Genomic DNA, 15,772 nt, shown 5'->3' on the forward strand with positions numbered 1-15,772 from the left:
TGGGGACGATGACCGAGTGAGTACGCGACCGAAGGAGCCGTGTCATCTTATGTGCGCCCAAAGCATATGGCGCCTCGTCTGAACGAGGCCGAACTACTCCTGCTGAGCGTTACGGCAGCTGCTGAATGAGTGGGGGAGGGCGAGAGGCGTGGCGCCATGCATCGCAGCCACGATCAGCGTGGCGTTTCATTGAAGGAAGCGAGGAAAAGAAGGTGGTGTGTGTGTGTGTTTGGAGGGTAGCTCAGTAAACTTGGCGCGCGTTGGAGACGAAGGTGGTGGTGGTGGCGACTGGGTGGTCGGTGACGGGCGCGTGGCCAGTGATGGTCCTCTCCCCTCTCCCTCCTCTGACGTCTCCTCCTCCGTGCTCTGCTTCTGCCGTCTTTCTTGCAGCTCCTCGCCCGCTTTCTTCGCCCTTCCCGACCTCGTAGATCGGCTCGGCGCGCCGCGGATGTACTCGCACAAGGGCGCAGGTCCCCACCACCACCACTCACATCCCCACATGCACAGACACATATGTGCTCTGATTCACTGCCTCCTCCACACGCCACCCTTCCCTCTCCTCTCCATGCTACGTTTCCTTCTTGAGCGTATGGAACGCCCTCCGAGCGAGAAGATACCGAGCAGCGCACAGCGCACCACACGCACGCACACGCACAAGAACTTCAGCGTGCCCTCAGACTTGCGCCTACACGCATGCCGCGCTTCACCAACTCCAGCGGGCGGCGCAACATTATGTCGCTGAAGCAGAAGAAAAAGTCACTGGCTGATGCGGTCAATGAGCAGCTAACTGTCTCCGCATTCAGCAGTGGTGATGCGGAGGGTGCGTACCACAAAGACGATGATGAGTACGCCGACGGCGGTGTCGCGGAAGATTATGAGTACGACGACGTCAACCCGCATGACTCGGGCGGCGAAGATGACGCTGAGTGGGGAAGTCACGGGCGGGCCGTGTCATCAGCTGCTAAGAAGCTAGCAAAGAAAACTGAAAAGAGGCTGTCGTCCTCTGCGGCCGCGTCGCGGCTGCGCCACCGTGGCCCGCTCGATGCTAGCCTCAGCGAGGGCAAGTACGCCGCAACGCCGGTGAACGTCGAGGCTGCCATAGGTGACATCTTCGGCGCACTGGACATGGGGGACATGGACGCGGAGGGCGAAGAGCTCCTCGATAAGGACGATACGAATACAGAAGCGAGCGATAACGACGCTAATGTCGGCGGTGCGGTGCCCAAGAAGGATGTTGTTGGTCGAAAGCGGCGCCGTGCAAAGGACTTGACGGAGGAGGAGTACACAGCGTGGCTCCAGAGGAAGAGCGACAGGCTTAAGAAGGCAGGTAAGCAGCGGCGGTCGATCGCTTTTGGCGGTGATGTTAGCAGCGTCCGCGACGCTGGACTAAACAGTGAGGAGGCAGACATCCTCCGGCAGCTCAGCGATCTCCGGCAGGCGCAGATGAGTCTTGTGCCAGCTGTAGGCGCTGCTGCAGCAGGGGACGCGGAGAGTGCGGGAATCTCGAGTGCTACTGCTACTGCGCTATCTGCGCAAAGCGATACGCAGCAGACCCGCGACGCGGTGCAGCACTTCATTATGGTCTACGGGCAGCTGCTGCGTCTGCGCGTGTTGCTCCAGCCGGCGGTCACCAAAGCCATCGTCATGCCGCAGTACTACGCTCGATCACTTTTCCTGGACGGCGATGCTGAAGTGGATGCGGCGGCGGCGGCAGCAGCCTCCGACCGAGACGGCGCCGCGGAACTGCAGGAAATGCGTGCGGATATGTCGAGACACTACGCAGAGCTGCAGGAGGATGTGGAGGAGGTGCTCGCCACCCTGTACGCCGCAGCGACGGGTAGCGGACGCCGTAGCGGCAGCAATGCGCGCGAGTCCTTCGCGTCAAATGCGTCCACGAAGGCGAAGGTGGACGGGGGCCTCTCCACTCCATCGTTTGCCGAGGTGGAGCGCCACCATGCGGAAGTGCTGCGGCACGCCGACATGTGCCTCGAGCACTGGGGCAGCAAACTCGTCCAGGCGAACAGCGCGAAACTTAAAACGATTGCGCAGCCACTCCCGCAGCAGATCGCCGCGATCCTGTCCGCCAAGTCACGGCTGCGCTCAAAGGTGCAGAAGAACCGCTCGCACGTGGAAATCATGGCGCACCCTGAGCACGTGAAGGCGGCAACGTCAGCGGAGTTTAAGGCGCGGCGTGCCTTGCGCATTGCCGAGGGCGACGTCGACGAAGAGATCTACGACGACGCTGACTTTCTGCGGGAGCTGGTGCGCCGCGGCGGTGCCGTCGCAAATCAGTTGGAGCAGAAGGTGAGGGAAATGCAGAGGGCGCTGCTGCCATCGCGCGAGGCGGCGCGCAAGGGCTTTCACCGAATGACGAAGGGCAAGGCCGTCAACTATGAGCCACGGCCGAAGCTGGTCGCCTTTATGGTGCCCGAGTCCTTTGACGATACGCAGCGCAGCGAAGTTATCGTGAAGAACCTCTTCCAGTGATGCGGGACAAGGAAACTTATCGCTGACCAGACACGAATGGGTACGTCGGCTGAAGCAGTCGTTTGACGGTGCGCACTTCCGCCGAAGGAAAGCCGCAGCGGGCCTCAAGCACGTCGGGAGTGCTCCGCTTTCCCTCCCGCTTTCTGTGCTTGTGGGCCTCCTCTACATCTCCGTCAACGCGTCTGCTGTCGTAAGCTGTACATGTGCGCCTCAGCCCTCTCCACCTCCCCTCCCCCTTCATGGCTCACGAGTAATACCCTTAATCACATACTGGACCAGGCCTATGCGTGCACGCACTTTTGTATGCCGCAACAGACCCCTCTGCGTACACCTAAAGCGAAGCGAAACAAAGTGGAGAGGAGGCACAGAAGCCCAGAGGCGTACTCGAGCATCGATGCGTGTCACTGCCATGCGAAGTCGTAGAGAGGGAGAGAAGGGAGAAAAGAGGCCAAGGCAATCGGGGCCTTTTTTATGCCGCTCTCTTTACCTTGTTTCCGCGATGACTGCGCTCGAAGTGTGTGGCGAGCTCACTCCGGGTCGCCCTCTACGCCCCTCCTCCTCCGCCCCCTTTTTTTCCCACCATCACCTCTCTGATCGGTGGCTCGCCGCTGCGCTCTCTGGACTCTTGGCCATGAAGCTCCCCCTCTCCTCCCTCCCTTACCTTTCCGTACCCCCCACACCGCGTCTGCGCGTTTTATCGCGGAGTGCATATTTCCTTCGTGAGGGGCAGAGGTGGTGTATTGCGTCCGCGGCACTGCCCACTCCGCACGTGCGCTTTTTGGTGCCCAAGCGGGCATTTTTAGTGCTAACTTACGAGCAATACTGTGTGTGCACATAAGCTCTCGCCAGGGTCAAGAGAGGGGGGAGGCAGGCGTACAGAGGTGACATCCAAATATAAGTGGGCTCATACACAGTCGACCGGCTCCATTGCACCACCCTTGAACTGCCTGTCGCGCCATTACATCGCCTCTAAGCGGCTTCTCGTCTTCTTACTGTGTACTCTCTCCGCCTTCCCCGTCAATCAGCAGCGGCAGCAGCGGCCCTCGCTCGCTCTCTCCCTTTTGCGCACGCACGTCTCGTCGAAACGTTTCGTCGGTCACCCCTGACCGGCGCAGCTCGTGGCGGTCGTGCTCGCTGAGACGCAGAAGAGAAGGAGGGAAAGAACGCGAGAAAGCGAGGCGACAGAGAGAGAAAGACGGGCCCACGAGGTAAGGGTGGGAGCCGCTGCTGGGCTGGTGTCCTGAGGGCCGGAGAAGACGCTCTCTCGATCGATCTCTTGGGACGCCTTTCGTTTTGCCGCCGTTCGCGTGCCCTTCCCGTCGCCCGCACTGTCTCCCTCTCTCTCCCTCTCTTCTGGCGTTCACTATGGAGGCTCGTGCGCCGAAGTCTTCCGGCGTAACGGCAGAGTCGCTCTACCGCGATGTCGTGTGGCCCGCGCTGTGGAAGGTGCTGCAGCTCGCGTCGCCGCCGTCGACCCCCGCTAATGCCTATGCAGGGGCCAGCAGTGGCGCTGCCGAGCACGTTCGCTGTGCCCGCTGCCTACAGAGGGCAGTGACACAGGCGCTTGTGCAGCTCCTCCGCACCGCCTGCAGGAATCCTGTCACATCCTCAATGAGCGGCGTTCCGTTGGCCGTGCTGCACGAAGTCGTCTCGCACCTCCTTCTTCACCCCCATGGCAGTGAGCAAGCCGCCACATCGCAGTTTGTGCCGGAGGAGCAGAGGGGCGTGTTGGACTCTGCCGAAGCCTCGCCTGCCGCTGCAGCAGCGGCTGTCGAGGTGGAGCGCCTCTACCTCCTGGTATGTGCAGCGATACAGCTAAGTGCGCAGATGGACGTCAGCCGAGTGGCGGCTTTCAAAATCGCTTCCACCACCGGAGCTGGCGCCGCAAGTGCGACGGCGGCAGGCATAACCGCGGCATCGCAGCTGCCATGGGGTGTTGCGCAGGCTTCCAAGTCGGTGGTTGCCGGCATCTTCGCCCTATCATCCTGCATCAACTCTTCGCCTGCCTCGTCACCGCTATCAATGGCTTCAGATGCGACTCCGAGCGTGCTGGGGCCGCCCCCCTCCTCGATGGCGGCCGCGGCATCACCGCAGCAGCTGCAACAACAGCAGTTGAGCGTGCACCACCTTTGGTTGACGTTTCTCTTTGTGTACCTGCAGCAGCTCTCGTCCCACACCCCAAAGGACACAACGGCTTACGGGCGCTTCTTCGCCAGCTGTGGCAACGAGAGCCGCCGGCGCCTCGCGATCACCCCGGTTCTGACCGACAGCGACGACGACGGCGTTGACATCTCGGGGGCGATAATGCGCCAGTCTACCGCCGCCAGCGAAATCGCCGCACTGCAAGCGTGGTCGAACGTCTCCGTCGACTTGCTCCGCGACACGATTGCTCGCACACGGTTTCGTCGAGCCGCGCTTCTCTTCAAGTCATATGTGCCTCACATGCTTATGCAGGCCCCTACGATGACCTTCCTGCTTGCTGACGCTCTCAGCGAGTTTGCGCGCAGTTGGACGGCCTTGACTCGGTGCATCCCAGCAGGGTGCATGGCGGAGGATGTGGTGTGTCGACTGGCTCGCTACGATACCCGCAGCGTGGTTCGCGATGATCATCCCAATACGCCTTCTCAGCAGTGGCAGCAATGCGTGGACTTACTTCGTGCCTACGGCGACCGTCTCACGCTGCTGCTCGGGACGGGGACGCTGCACGGGCACTTGGTGGCGACCACGCTATGCGCCGTTCTCTCAGCGCTGTACGTGCTGCCTCACACTCGTGTCTGTGCCCCCATGCCGAGCGCGGCAGAGGCGGGCCCCACGACCGCTGGCGCCGCGGCCGCTGCTCGTGGCAAGCGTGATGAAGAGGCGGCTGTTCTGGAAATAGAGGCGGCCCACCGGCAGCCACGCCGCACATCGATCTTGAGCATCGCCGGGTCAGCCACCACACCGCCGGACGGTGGCGAATCACTCATAAGTGAGGCCGAGTGGCGACTGCGGCACTACGCGCCGTTTGGTCAGCTCCTCGCCTACGCGCGCATTTTGGAGCTGCAGAAGGTTCATCTCTTCGCCGTTACTACGGCGCAGCTGCGTGTTGGTCGTAGCGTGGCGCAACAGGTCGAGCACACGCGCATGCTGGCGCTGGCCGCTCTATACTGTGGCGTGGCTGGATGGGACTTGACGGTATTGATGTACCACTTCGCCGAGTGCCCGTTGAACCCGTTTGGTGGCCCCGACACCCTGCCGCCGGCACTGCCGACCTCGGCGCTGGCGCGCTACACCGCCTCTGTGCAGCAGTACGTCGAGCTCACACGGGCAGAACTCATTATGGACGTGCCCTTCACAGAGCTGCGCGCGCACGACTGCAGCGACGGCGGCGGCGGCGGCAGAGCTGTTGGCCCACGACACCACGGCATGCGTCGCGGTGGGGTCGCCCTCAGTGAGCAGCCACAGCAGCAGAGATTCCTACCGCACTCATCTTCCTCATCGATTCCTTCGCGTGGCGAGCTGCGTACACGCCGATTTATGCGCATTGTGCACCCCGACCCAGTGCTACTGAACTGGCGCCTTCACCTCACCGCAACGGAGGCGTTGGTAGCCACCGCAGCAACGCCCGACAGCCATTCTGCAGCTGCTGTCGGCGGAGGGAGCATTAGCACGGCCGCTGCCGCGACGAACTCGCTGACATCGTCGCCTTCCACAACCTCCGTTTTGACTGCGAACTCGGCTTCCGGGAGCGCGAGCGCGGGCAGCGGCGTCTCAGACGTGCTCTTGTCGCCATGCTGCTTGATACGCGATGTCCTCGTTTCAGGGCAGTACGCCTTGGCAGCGGCCGGTATGCGATACCTCGCCGATCCGCCAGTGCCTCGCGTGGCCGGCACACAAGAAGCCAAAGCCGGCGCGCATAGCGTGAACGTACTCTTGCTCCCGCGCCGCGCGTACCCGCAGCACATCAGTGTCACGTACTACTTGTCCACCCTGCTGCGTCGGTGGCTGCAGCGGTGGGAGGTGGCAGACCAGCAGCGGCAAATGGATCGAGCCGACACGGCTGCGGCGATGCAGCTGCGGGATGAGGCGTACCACGTCCTCTCTTCTTTCGTACCGATCCTGTCGGTGGCGCAGAGCCACATGGCGAACCAGTCGCTGCTAGTGCGGCTTTTGGTACGGATGTCACGCATGTGTGAAACCACAGTGGCAGCCGCAGTGACAGCAGCAGCAGCAGCAACAGCACCAGCGCCGGGAGTAGCCATGGCCTTATCGAGCGGCGGCGTTGTACCGCCAAGCCCGAATGCGGTCTTGGCCTTGGCAGAGCGGCTGCTTATCGTCTTCGTCATGCCATGCGTGCGCGTGTTGCCGCCTGCGCCGATGGTCTACGACGTAATGGAGGATGTGCTTCGACTCTTTGCCCGCGTCAGTGTCCCCGACCTACAGGCGCGTGCAGTGTTACCGTACGGCGAGAACGCTGCCATGCCTTTGCACATGTTCGACTGGCTTCAAGAACTGCTGCCCTCGGTAAAGTTTGTGGTCGCGTACCGGACGAAGCAGCAGCTCCTGCAGATGGAGGCGTTGCAAGGGTGGCCTCCGTCGCCGCGGGTGCACCCGCACGATGCGCTGCTGCGCAAGGAGCGGGAGGCGCTTCTGTCGCAGTCGCTAAAGCGTCTGAACGCTGAAAACCTGGAGGAATACCGAGCGCTGCTGCGCCCGATTTTGTATGCGGAGCCGCTGCTTGTCGCGCATCGCCTGTTTATCCAAGCGGTCGGCTACAACAACAATTTTCTCGACATTCACACCCGTCTCCTGCGCGGATTGCCCGGGGCGGTGCTGATGCTTATCGTGCAGCAGGGCCTTTTGCTCATGACTCGCTATGCGGCAGAAGAAAGAGTCGCAGGCGTCAATGGTGGGGAGAACCGCGTGGCCGTCTTGGCCACCTTTCTCGCGACGCTGTGGCGCGACAACCTGGACACGGTGGATGGCACGCTGCTGGTGCGGCACGTAGAGCTGGCCCTGCGCAGCAACAGTGGGGACAGTTTACTGCTCGGCACGGAGCTCTGTAAAGCCCTCCTCGCCGTGATGGCGCATCGTGCTCTGGAGCACGAGGAAAAATACAACCCCGTGCAGCTGCAGGCGCTCGCCTACTCGTCCGCCACGACCTCTTTGTTCGGCAGAGGCACCATGACGTCCTTTCGAGTCGGCTACTGGAAGGACACCGCCAGCAGCGCGCAACTGCTGCTATCGCCGGTGGACGTTTTCGTCGGTGCTCAGCGAGTGCTGTTGGCTGCCCTGAGGCAGCCGTGCCTAGTGCCCACCCAGGGCGACGAAGAGGTCGAGGGCAATGAGGAGGAGCACAGGACGCAGCCTGCTACGGCTGCCTCTTCGGAGCACCGCTTCACCCTCGGCCAACAGACACTCCTTCACCTCTGCCGCCTCCAAAGCTGCATCTACGAGCTGCAGCGTGACCTCGACGGCGGCGCTGAGCTGATCCTCCTGTCATCAGCAGAACGCTACAACACGATCAATGACATGCTGTTGGTGCTGGAGGAGATGTCGCCTCCGCCGACGGAGCGTACGGTGTTGGAGCACCTGTGCGCCCGCGTGCACCAAGTCGCCCTCCCTCATGTGGCGTCTCTCATCGAAACGCAGCAGCGCCGCAAGTTTGAGTGGGCGTTGTCTTCTGCCAGCAGCGGCGGTGCTATGCCGTCAGACGCGGTGTACGGGGTGCCAGCTCCCGTCTCCGTAGGGGAGGCTGTGGGGACTGTGGATGCGCCAGTGCTGCCTCCGGTCGCGCAGCTCCTGCAGTACTTCACTGCCGCCCACTTCGAGTACAGCCCAGATCCCTACAACGCCTCCCGATACGAGTGGCAGCAATGCATGGAGCGAGCCCAAGGCCTGGCGGGCCAGGACTCACGTCGGAGAAAGCCTGCCGTCTCGGCGAGTACACGGCGTGCTGTATCCATCATGGCGTGGTTGAATGCCGAGGCAGAGCGCATAGATGCGGAGGAGTGCATGCATAAGCACCTCCACACCTCCTCCGCCGCCGCCCGTGCAGCACTGCTGCAGCTGATTGAGCGCGAGCTTGCTTCTCCCTCGGGACCGCTCGCGTCTGAGGCCGATGACCGTCTTTTGGAGCTCGCCGTGTCCTACCTCCTGCCTCGTGCTGTGCTGAACCTCCGTGAGGCGGCAACGGTGGCCGCCTTCTTCACGTGGCTCTTCCAGGAAGCCACACCCTCGCGCACGTCCGCAGCGGCAGTGGGGCATGACGAGTCTGCGCAGGAGCGGTGGTCTCTGCATTGCCGTGCCATTGATCTTGCGTTGACGTTCGTCACGGCGGCCTTCACCTTCTTTGTGGGCTTCACGGATGGCGAGTGCAAGCGACTAGGGTGCGTGCTGCAGCGCCTTTTGCAGATACCCTCTCTCAGTGCCCATCAGCAGCAGCTGGACGCAGCGGCGCGCCTGTCACCATTGCTACTGAAGTGTATTCGGGCTCTCTCCGCTCGCGCGAGACCCGGAAACGAGGCTGCTGCAGCCGTCGGGGCAGGGGCTCGAGTGCTCGGCGATCGGGACGGGTGCGCTACAGAAGCGATATCGCCCGGCAACAGCGCAGCAGGTGGGGCCGGGGCTGCGGCGCACGGGGACAGTGCGGCCGTCAAGACCGGCGGCCTCCGCGCTGTCAGCTGCTCTGTCTTCGAGCGTTTTCTTCCGGCGGCGCATGGCGGTCTTATCAACGGCAACGGCTCGAGCAGCCGCGAGCGCGCCGGCCCAGCGTCCCTGCTGAGCTTGGCAATCGCGCGAGGGCTCGTGTCGTCGGCAGCCCAGCCGAACGAGCCACTATCGGCGGCTTCCCCTGCTGTTGATGCCGCAGCTGGCGCCCTCCCCGCCGTCCCGCTCCAGTTAGAGTCGCACCTCAGCAGGGCAATGATACAGCTACTCACGCATGAGCAAGATGTGCCCGCCTACGCTCACCGAAACCTCTTCCTCGTCCTTGAGCAGCTCGATAAAAGCACCTTCCCTGCTACCTTGTGCGCTGTGGACTTGCTCACCCGCGCTGTCGAGCCACACGCGTCAAAGGCCAAATCTTACTATGCGTTGGCCTCGGCGGTGCTGAAGCTGCTCCGAATGAATCGACGCCACGCTCGCGAACTGCAGCACGTGATCGCGGCACTCCGCCACGGAGACGAAGGCGCCGCTCTCAGTGCCTTGCAGACAGTGCGGTGTGACGAAGACGGTGGCGCGCTGCTGGAGGCGCGTGCAGCCGCCGTGACCTTTCACGGGCAGTGGCGTCTCAGTGAGCACTACATGAGGCAGCTGCTGCAGAACGAGGTGGCAGCGCTGCTCGAGGCTCCGCAGGCGCGCCATCGCGTCGACGACGACAGTGAGGGGGACGAAGAGAACGCGGAAGGGAGTCGTTATAGTGAGACGGAGAAAGACGCCGCGGACGGCGCAAGTCGCTCAAGCAGCGTCGGTGAAGGCAATAGCGAAGGGAGCGCGGGTGACGAGTTGTCTGTCGCGGCATCTGCACACGAAAATGGAGAAGAGGACGAGGCGCGTGACAATAGCAGATGCGACGAGGACGCGTCGAGCATGAGCTCCGAAGATGTCGACGAAGAGCACGACAATGACAGCGATCAAGCCGAGTATGCCGACAGTGGTGACGACGATGATGCACTGCCTGCGTCGCGCAAACGTCGTCGTGAAGAGTGATAAGGCAGGCGTGGGTGCGATTTCGTGTATACCGGTGACGGCATACGGTCTACTTGGTGTGGCCGTCTGCGTGCAGGGTGCACTAACATATAGCCCGCGATAATGAACAGCACCGTCAGTAGTGCAGAGCTTTGAGCATTCTGATGCCGCGGTCGGCGCTACACTTCGTCGTACCCCGTGCAAATTTGCCGTCTTTCCTTTTCTCTGCGTGCCATCCGCACGGTGCTAGAGGTGAAGAGAGAGGAGCTTGCGCTGGCGGTGCAGGCGGTCAGCGCTCAGGGTGGCAACGGCGTAGGTCTTATGTGCGGCTGGCCGTCGTTGGCTGTCCACCACACCCTCTCTCCGCTTTCTTCCCGCCCGACCCCTTCTCCATCTGCTCTGCTCCTCATGCCTACGCATCCATGCCGTGCACCTTTCCACACGCACGCTTCTGGGACGCTAATGCTAACGACATCACCCTCACCCCTCTCCACACACACACACACACAAAGACACGTGCCATTCCCCTTCTCGCCGGCGATGCAGTGCGACCTCTCGTTCATCTTTCCCCACGCCATCAAGGAGGTATCCGTGAGCTTTTGCATTCCACTTTCGGCCCAGCGTCCGCGCACCGTGGCGAATCTGTTCTTCATGTGCACAGGGCAGCTTCCCTTGCCAACAAAACTGCTTGCTGCTCTCCGCCTTACAGACGCCGAGATTGCTTACGCGACACCCGATGATGCCAAGGCCGCTGGCTTGTTGCCGCTGAGCGACTCGGCGGTGATTCGCATCGACAAGGCGTCTGTGATAGAGATAGGCAGCAGCACCACCAAGTCCATCTTTGGTGGCTTCATCCCAGACGAAGAGGAGAAGTTGCCGGCTAACGCAGCCACACGTAGGCAAGGCATCGAAGCCGCCATGTCGTCGCTGCAGGCAGGCACAGTCCTGTGCGGAAACCTTGGCATGCCGAACACGCAAGCGAGCCGCTACTACATTCTGCTCGAGCCTGTCTCAACGTCGGAGCAGCGGGACGAATTCGCTGGCTTCGCGCCACTTGGAATGGTGACGAGTGGCTTGGCGGAGCTGAAGAAGGCGGCAGCGCAGACGGCGGTGCAGCCACGCACGCTGGTACCCAAGAGGGAAGTCGTAGTGTCTGGGTGTCGAGTACAGCTCAACTGCATGCAGCTCGCGCCGGCCGTTGAGGACGGCGCGTCTGCGTCGCCTCTCGGCGGTATTCACAATGGTGCAGCCCGAGGCGATGAGAAGCGAAGGCACGCAGAGCCGCACGAGCGCGTCGCTGGCCGTGTACGGCCCCGTGATGAAGAGGAAGCACAAGTCGGCGCACGCAACGCTCCAGACGACGGCGATGGCAACACCGCCGACCCTGATGCAGCGCCTCTGCACAGCTCCAGCTTCTTTGACATGTCGGCGTGCTTCCCGAAGGCGGTAGCGGTCTCCGGCTCGGGTCCCTTCCTGAAGAGGCGCCGCGCAGAAGGATTTGTACTGGGCGCTGACGGTCGACAGACTCTCCGCACGACGGCAATCGCGCCAGGCGACCACATCGATGGCGGCGGCGTCGCGGCAAAGTTCGATTACTTCCAAGCCCAGCAAGAGGCCTTCATGAATGACATCGATGGCATCAAAGAAGTGCAGCAGCAGCGGTGGAACCGTAAGGTCAGGAAGAGCAAGCGTGCCCCGCAGGCGTTGGCGTCGAGCCGTTCCAGTGAACGGCACCTCAGCTCATCGCAGCATCGCCGCAGCGGTGACCCGCACTCCTCGAGATCGAGTGGATCGCCAAAGAGCGGCCCGAAAAAAGCGATATCGAAGCGGTACTGAATTGTTTGGGATGCGTGCCTCTGGGTGTCTTCGCTTCGCTTTGGCAATGGCTCAAGGTCAGCGGAAGGCGGCGCCACGTACTCAGGACGTCGTCCCCCTCTCCGATGCACCTACGCACACTGCAGCACCTGCCCCTCTGCTCACGCTTCCCGTCCTCCGTCGCCGCCTTCCTTCATGTGAGTCGTTTTTGGAGAAAGCGAAGGGAGGAGACGATATGCGTATGACAGAAAGAAGAGCGTACGTCGCATCTATTCCGTTGCGAGGGCAAGGGAGCCGAGGAATCGATGCGGCGGAACACGCATGGAGGCATGCACGGGCACCAGCACAACGGCACAGACCAGCAATAGGCGGGCGGTGAGGTGGGAGGGGTGGAGGTGCGATATTAGGCAGCCGGTGGTGCACCTGTCATGCCTCCTCTCTGTCGCCTCTGTGGGGTTTTCTTTTTTTTTTTCATCACCTTCCCCCGACACTAATGTCGGGCCGCGCATCCACGTAAGAAATCTGTGCTGGGCTGTGGGTGTCCGTGGCCCCGTGTGTCTCGGTTAAGACAAGCACCACAATCTGCTTGCGACACAGCAGCTGGCACGAACGCGAAGCACAGCCGGCCATGATGGAGGGGGGGCTGGAATACTCTGAGTGACTCGTGCGCGTGGTAGGACTTGGGCAATTCTTTGGGTGGGAGGGGGAGGGGCCTCGCCTGCGAACCCGTCTCGGCGTCCCATGGGCATTGCTTCTCCTGGCCCTCTCCCTCATTAGCGCGCGAGGTGCCCTCTAGCCAGCTTCGCTGGGGGGGCTAGTGGGAAGAAAGAAGAGGGCGGGGCGAGCAATGCCGCCGGCTGCATTAGCAGCGGCAACAGCAACAGCGACGGCAAGAAGAAACACCTGAGCCCTGCACTGCGCGAATTTTTTTTGTCCGTGACAGCGCGCCAATTTGATGTCATGTCTGACATGTGCGTCCGCCTGCCTGCCTGCACTCCGCCGCCACACGCACGCACGAAAAAAAAAGCAAAAGAGGGGAAGTCTGTCGAGATAGACTCACACGGCGCTGCGCAGACTCTGTCAGCCGTTGCCTACACCCCACCACCACCCATCCTCTCACCCCCATCATCGCCCTCTCTCTCTCTGCTGGTCTGTCTCCCGTTTGCTTTTCTGTTTTCCATTCGCCTCTGTCTGTCTGCCTGCGTTTGGGCTGGCGCACCCATGGACGGAGGCCACAGCGCAGCGCAGCAGCGTTTTTTCTTTCCGCCTTTTCACAGAAGAAACCTCGTCTAACGCTCTCAGCGAGAGCGCAGCCACACTTATGCGACGCACGCAACGGTCGCTGGAGGCTGGAATGCCCGTAGCGTTGCGGACGTGGATGCAGCCGCGCTTGACGGAAAAGGCTGGCGTGCAGACAAGCAGTGCCGGCATTGTGCGCCGCAGCTCAACGATGACCGCGGCCACGCCTGATTGTGGTGCGGCGGCGCCGTCGACGACGACAACGCGCCCCGTTCGTCGGCTTCGTCTGGCCGTCGTGCGCCCTGACCTCCTTGATGATTGGGTGCCAGAGCTCAACGATGTTGCTGCTCAGCAAATCTCGTGCGACGAGGGTACGACGCTCGTGTGGTGGAGGTGCTCTCGCTGTCAAGAGCAGTACCAGTGCACGGTACAAACTCGTGTGGCTCTTGGGCGGGCCGCATGCCCGCACTGCGGAGGCAGCACCAACGCAACAGGCGACGCTTCCTCCAGCAACTCGGCAGCAGTTCCGGCAGCCTTTACACCACAAAAAGTGGCGGCGCCTTGTGTCGAAGCTGGAGAGGCGCTGGACAAGACACACCCTGATATCGCTGCGCGGTGGGACTTTGCCCGCAACGGCACGCTGCTGCCCTCTCACGTGACGGCTTCCAGCACACGGCCAGTCTGGTGGCTTCCTGCCGTGAGGGCGGCGCCACTACCGCCCCCCGCGGCGCAGCAGCCGCGCTCATCTGCACAGCACAGTTTTCTCCGCCCGGTGTTTGCGTTTGTGCACAACTCCGCCGGCCCAGAGGAGCAGGCGGTCGCAGCAGCGACGATGGAGCGGCGGCTTCTCCACGAAATACGTCAGGTCGCGCACATTGAGGACGCAGAACAGGCGGGCACCATTCCTGTGACGCTGGGTGGCGGCCAGGACAGTGCGGCGAATCGTGCACGGCGGCTAGCCGGGGCAAACAACGCGGCGACCGCCGCTGATGCGCACGTGGTTGCGCGTTTGTGGAAAGATCGCATGTCGCAGCTCTCAAGACCAGAAAACGTGGCAGTCAGCACAGCTGCGGATCTCTCAGCATCGCGCGTCGCTATCGCCTCGCCACGTGGGCTCTTTGCGCACTCCCCGACCGGCGCGCGCAAGGCCTCAGCTTCAGCCGGCGCGGTGGCCGCGTCAGCGGTGCGGGAGGCCTTTCTGGGCCATTACTTTGATTTTGTGCGTCGTCGGCGGAAAGAGAGCAGCCGCACCACCGGCGAGAAGCAAGTGGCGCTGACACCAATACTGGCAAGCCTTACGCAGTCGAGCTCCGCTGCTGCTGCGTCGACTGCGGCCGAGGGCGCGCCTCCATCTTGGATCAACTTTTTTGCGCTGACGAGGGACTCTGTGTTGCCAAAGGGACACATCGACGCGAGCGCGGCTCTATACTTCCCGGAGGCCGTGGAGACGACGGCAGCCGACGCGGCGGCAATATCGGTATCCGCATCGGGGAAGGCAGACTCCCTGCGACTGGCGCTATCACAAGTGCAGCCCAGTGTCCTGATCGAGTATCCTCGGCGTCCTGCATCGCCTCGTCTGCGCGAGGATGACGTGATGCAAGCAACACCGCCAATGATGAGCGACGGTGCCGACGACGTCGGCGGCGGCGTCAGTGGTGAAAGCGACGCCTCTTTGCCTCACGCAAGCAAGAGCCGCCTACGTTCGCTTCACGCTTCCATGCCGTTTGGTCACGTTACAACGGTGGAGGGGGAAAAAGCCGCGAAGCTGTCGGCCGAATACGACGTCGATGATAACGATCTCGACAGCGGATCTATCCAAAGAGCAGATGACGCGTCCGCGTTCGCAGCAGAGCTGCGTAGCGCGCAACGCGCGTCCCACACATCGGCGGGTGGTGCGGGTAGGCACCTCGTCGGAGCTGCAACGGCAACTTCCCTAGTTGACTCCGCCATAGCTGCACTCGGTGATGTGTTCTCCGCCGCAGGGGTGGACAACCGCAGCCGACGCTATCATCGAGAGGCTCATCGGACTCCGGCGCTGAGTGACGAGTTGATGGCGTCGAGCAACCTGAATGCGCAACGCGCCGGTAAAACTCAGCGTCGCTTTCGCCTTTCGCTCCCTCAAGCAGCACAGATGCGGCGCGGGAGTGCGGCGGTGGGGTCGATCGGCGCCGACGCCGGGGCCGCTGTGCAGCCGATACATTTTGACTCTCCACAAGCACCCCGCAAAGTGGCTCGGCCACGTCGAATCAGAGCATCTACAGAGTGATCTGTAAGTGTGTGTGTGTGTGGATATGATGGCGCGCTCAACCCATGAAGAGACCGAGGGAGGGAGGAATATGCAGCTGTGCCTGCACTTCGCCATCGTCATCTCACATTGCGGTGTCCCCCGCTGTCGGTGTCACTGCTGCTCCTCTGCCGTTGCGCAGTTCTTCGAGGGTGCCCATTCGGTGTGGTGCATGCGGAGAAATCACCAGTACAGAAGGCGATGGGGAAAGGCAGGAGGGAGACGAAGTGCGTCCGACGCTTGTCGGGTGAGATGAGAAGCTCCCCCTTCCCCATATAT

General features: G+C 62.2%; 4 protein-coding genes across 4 annotated transcripts; all 4 read left to right on the forward strand.

Annotated features, from left to right (window-relative positions):
* Positions 1–693: 693 nt before the first annotated feature.
* LSCM1_06433 (uncharacterized protein) lies at positions 694–2,487 on the forward strand (the record flags this gene model as incomplete). The annotated part of the gene is made up of 1 exon (XM_067323862.1): positions 694–2,487. One exon carries the CDS (start codon positions 694–696, stop codon positions 2,485–2,487), a length of 1,794 nt encoding a protein of 597 aa, XP_067179176.1.
* Positions 2,488–3,852: 1,365 nt separating this feature from the next.
* On the forward strand, positions 3,853–10,176 carry LSCM1_06434 (uncharacterized protein; the record flags this gene model as incomplete). Its single annotated transcript, XM_067323863.1, has 1 exon — positions 3,853–10,176. The coding sequence occupies one exon, from the start codon at positions 3,853–3,855 to the stop codon at positions 10,174–10,176; it is 6,324 nt and encodes a 2,107-aa protein (XP_067179177.1).
* Positions 10,177–10,617: 441 nt separating this feature from the next.
* On the forward strand, positions 10,618–11,991 carry LSCM1_06435 (uncharacterized protein; the record flags this gene model as incomplete). The annotated part of the gene is made up of 1 exon (XM_067323864.1): positions 10,618–11,991. One exon carries the CDS (start codon positions 10,618–10,620, stop codon positions 11,989–11,991), a length of 1,374 nt encoding a protein of 457 aa, XP_067179178.1.
* A 1,300-nt stretch (positions 11,992–13,291) lies between these two features.
* Positions 13,292–15,475, forward strand: LSCM1_06436 (uncharacterized protein; the record flags this gene model as incomplete). The annotated part of the gene is made up of 1 exon (XM_067323865.1): positions 13,292–15,475. The coding sequence occupies one exon, from the start codon at positions 13,292–13,294 to the stop codon at positions 15,473–15,475; it is 2,184 nt and encodes a 727-aa protein (XP_067179179.1).
* Between the last annotated feature and the right edge of the window lie 297 nt (positions 15,476–15,772).

The sequence above is a fragment of the Leishmania martiniquensis genome, chromosome 20 (assembly GCF_017916325.1).
Source record: "Leishmania martiniquensis isolate LSCM1 chromosome 20, whole genome shotgun sequence".
In the NCBI taxonomy this organism is placed as follows: domain Eukaryota; phylum Euglenozoa; class Kinetoplastea; order Trypanosomatida; family Trypanosomatidae; genus Leishmania; species Leishmania martiniquensis.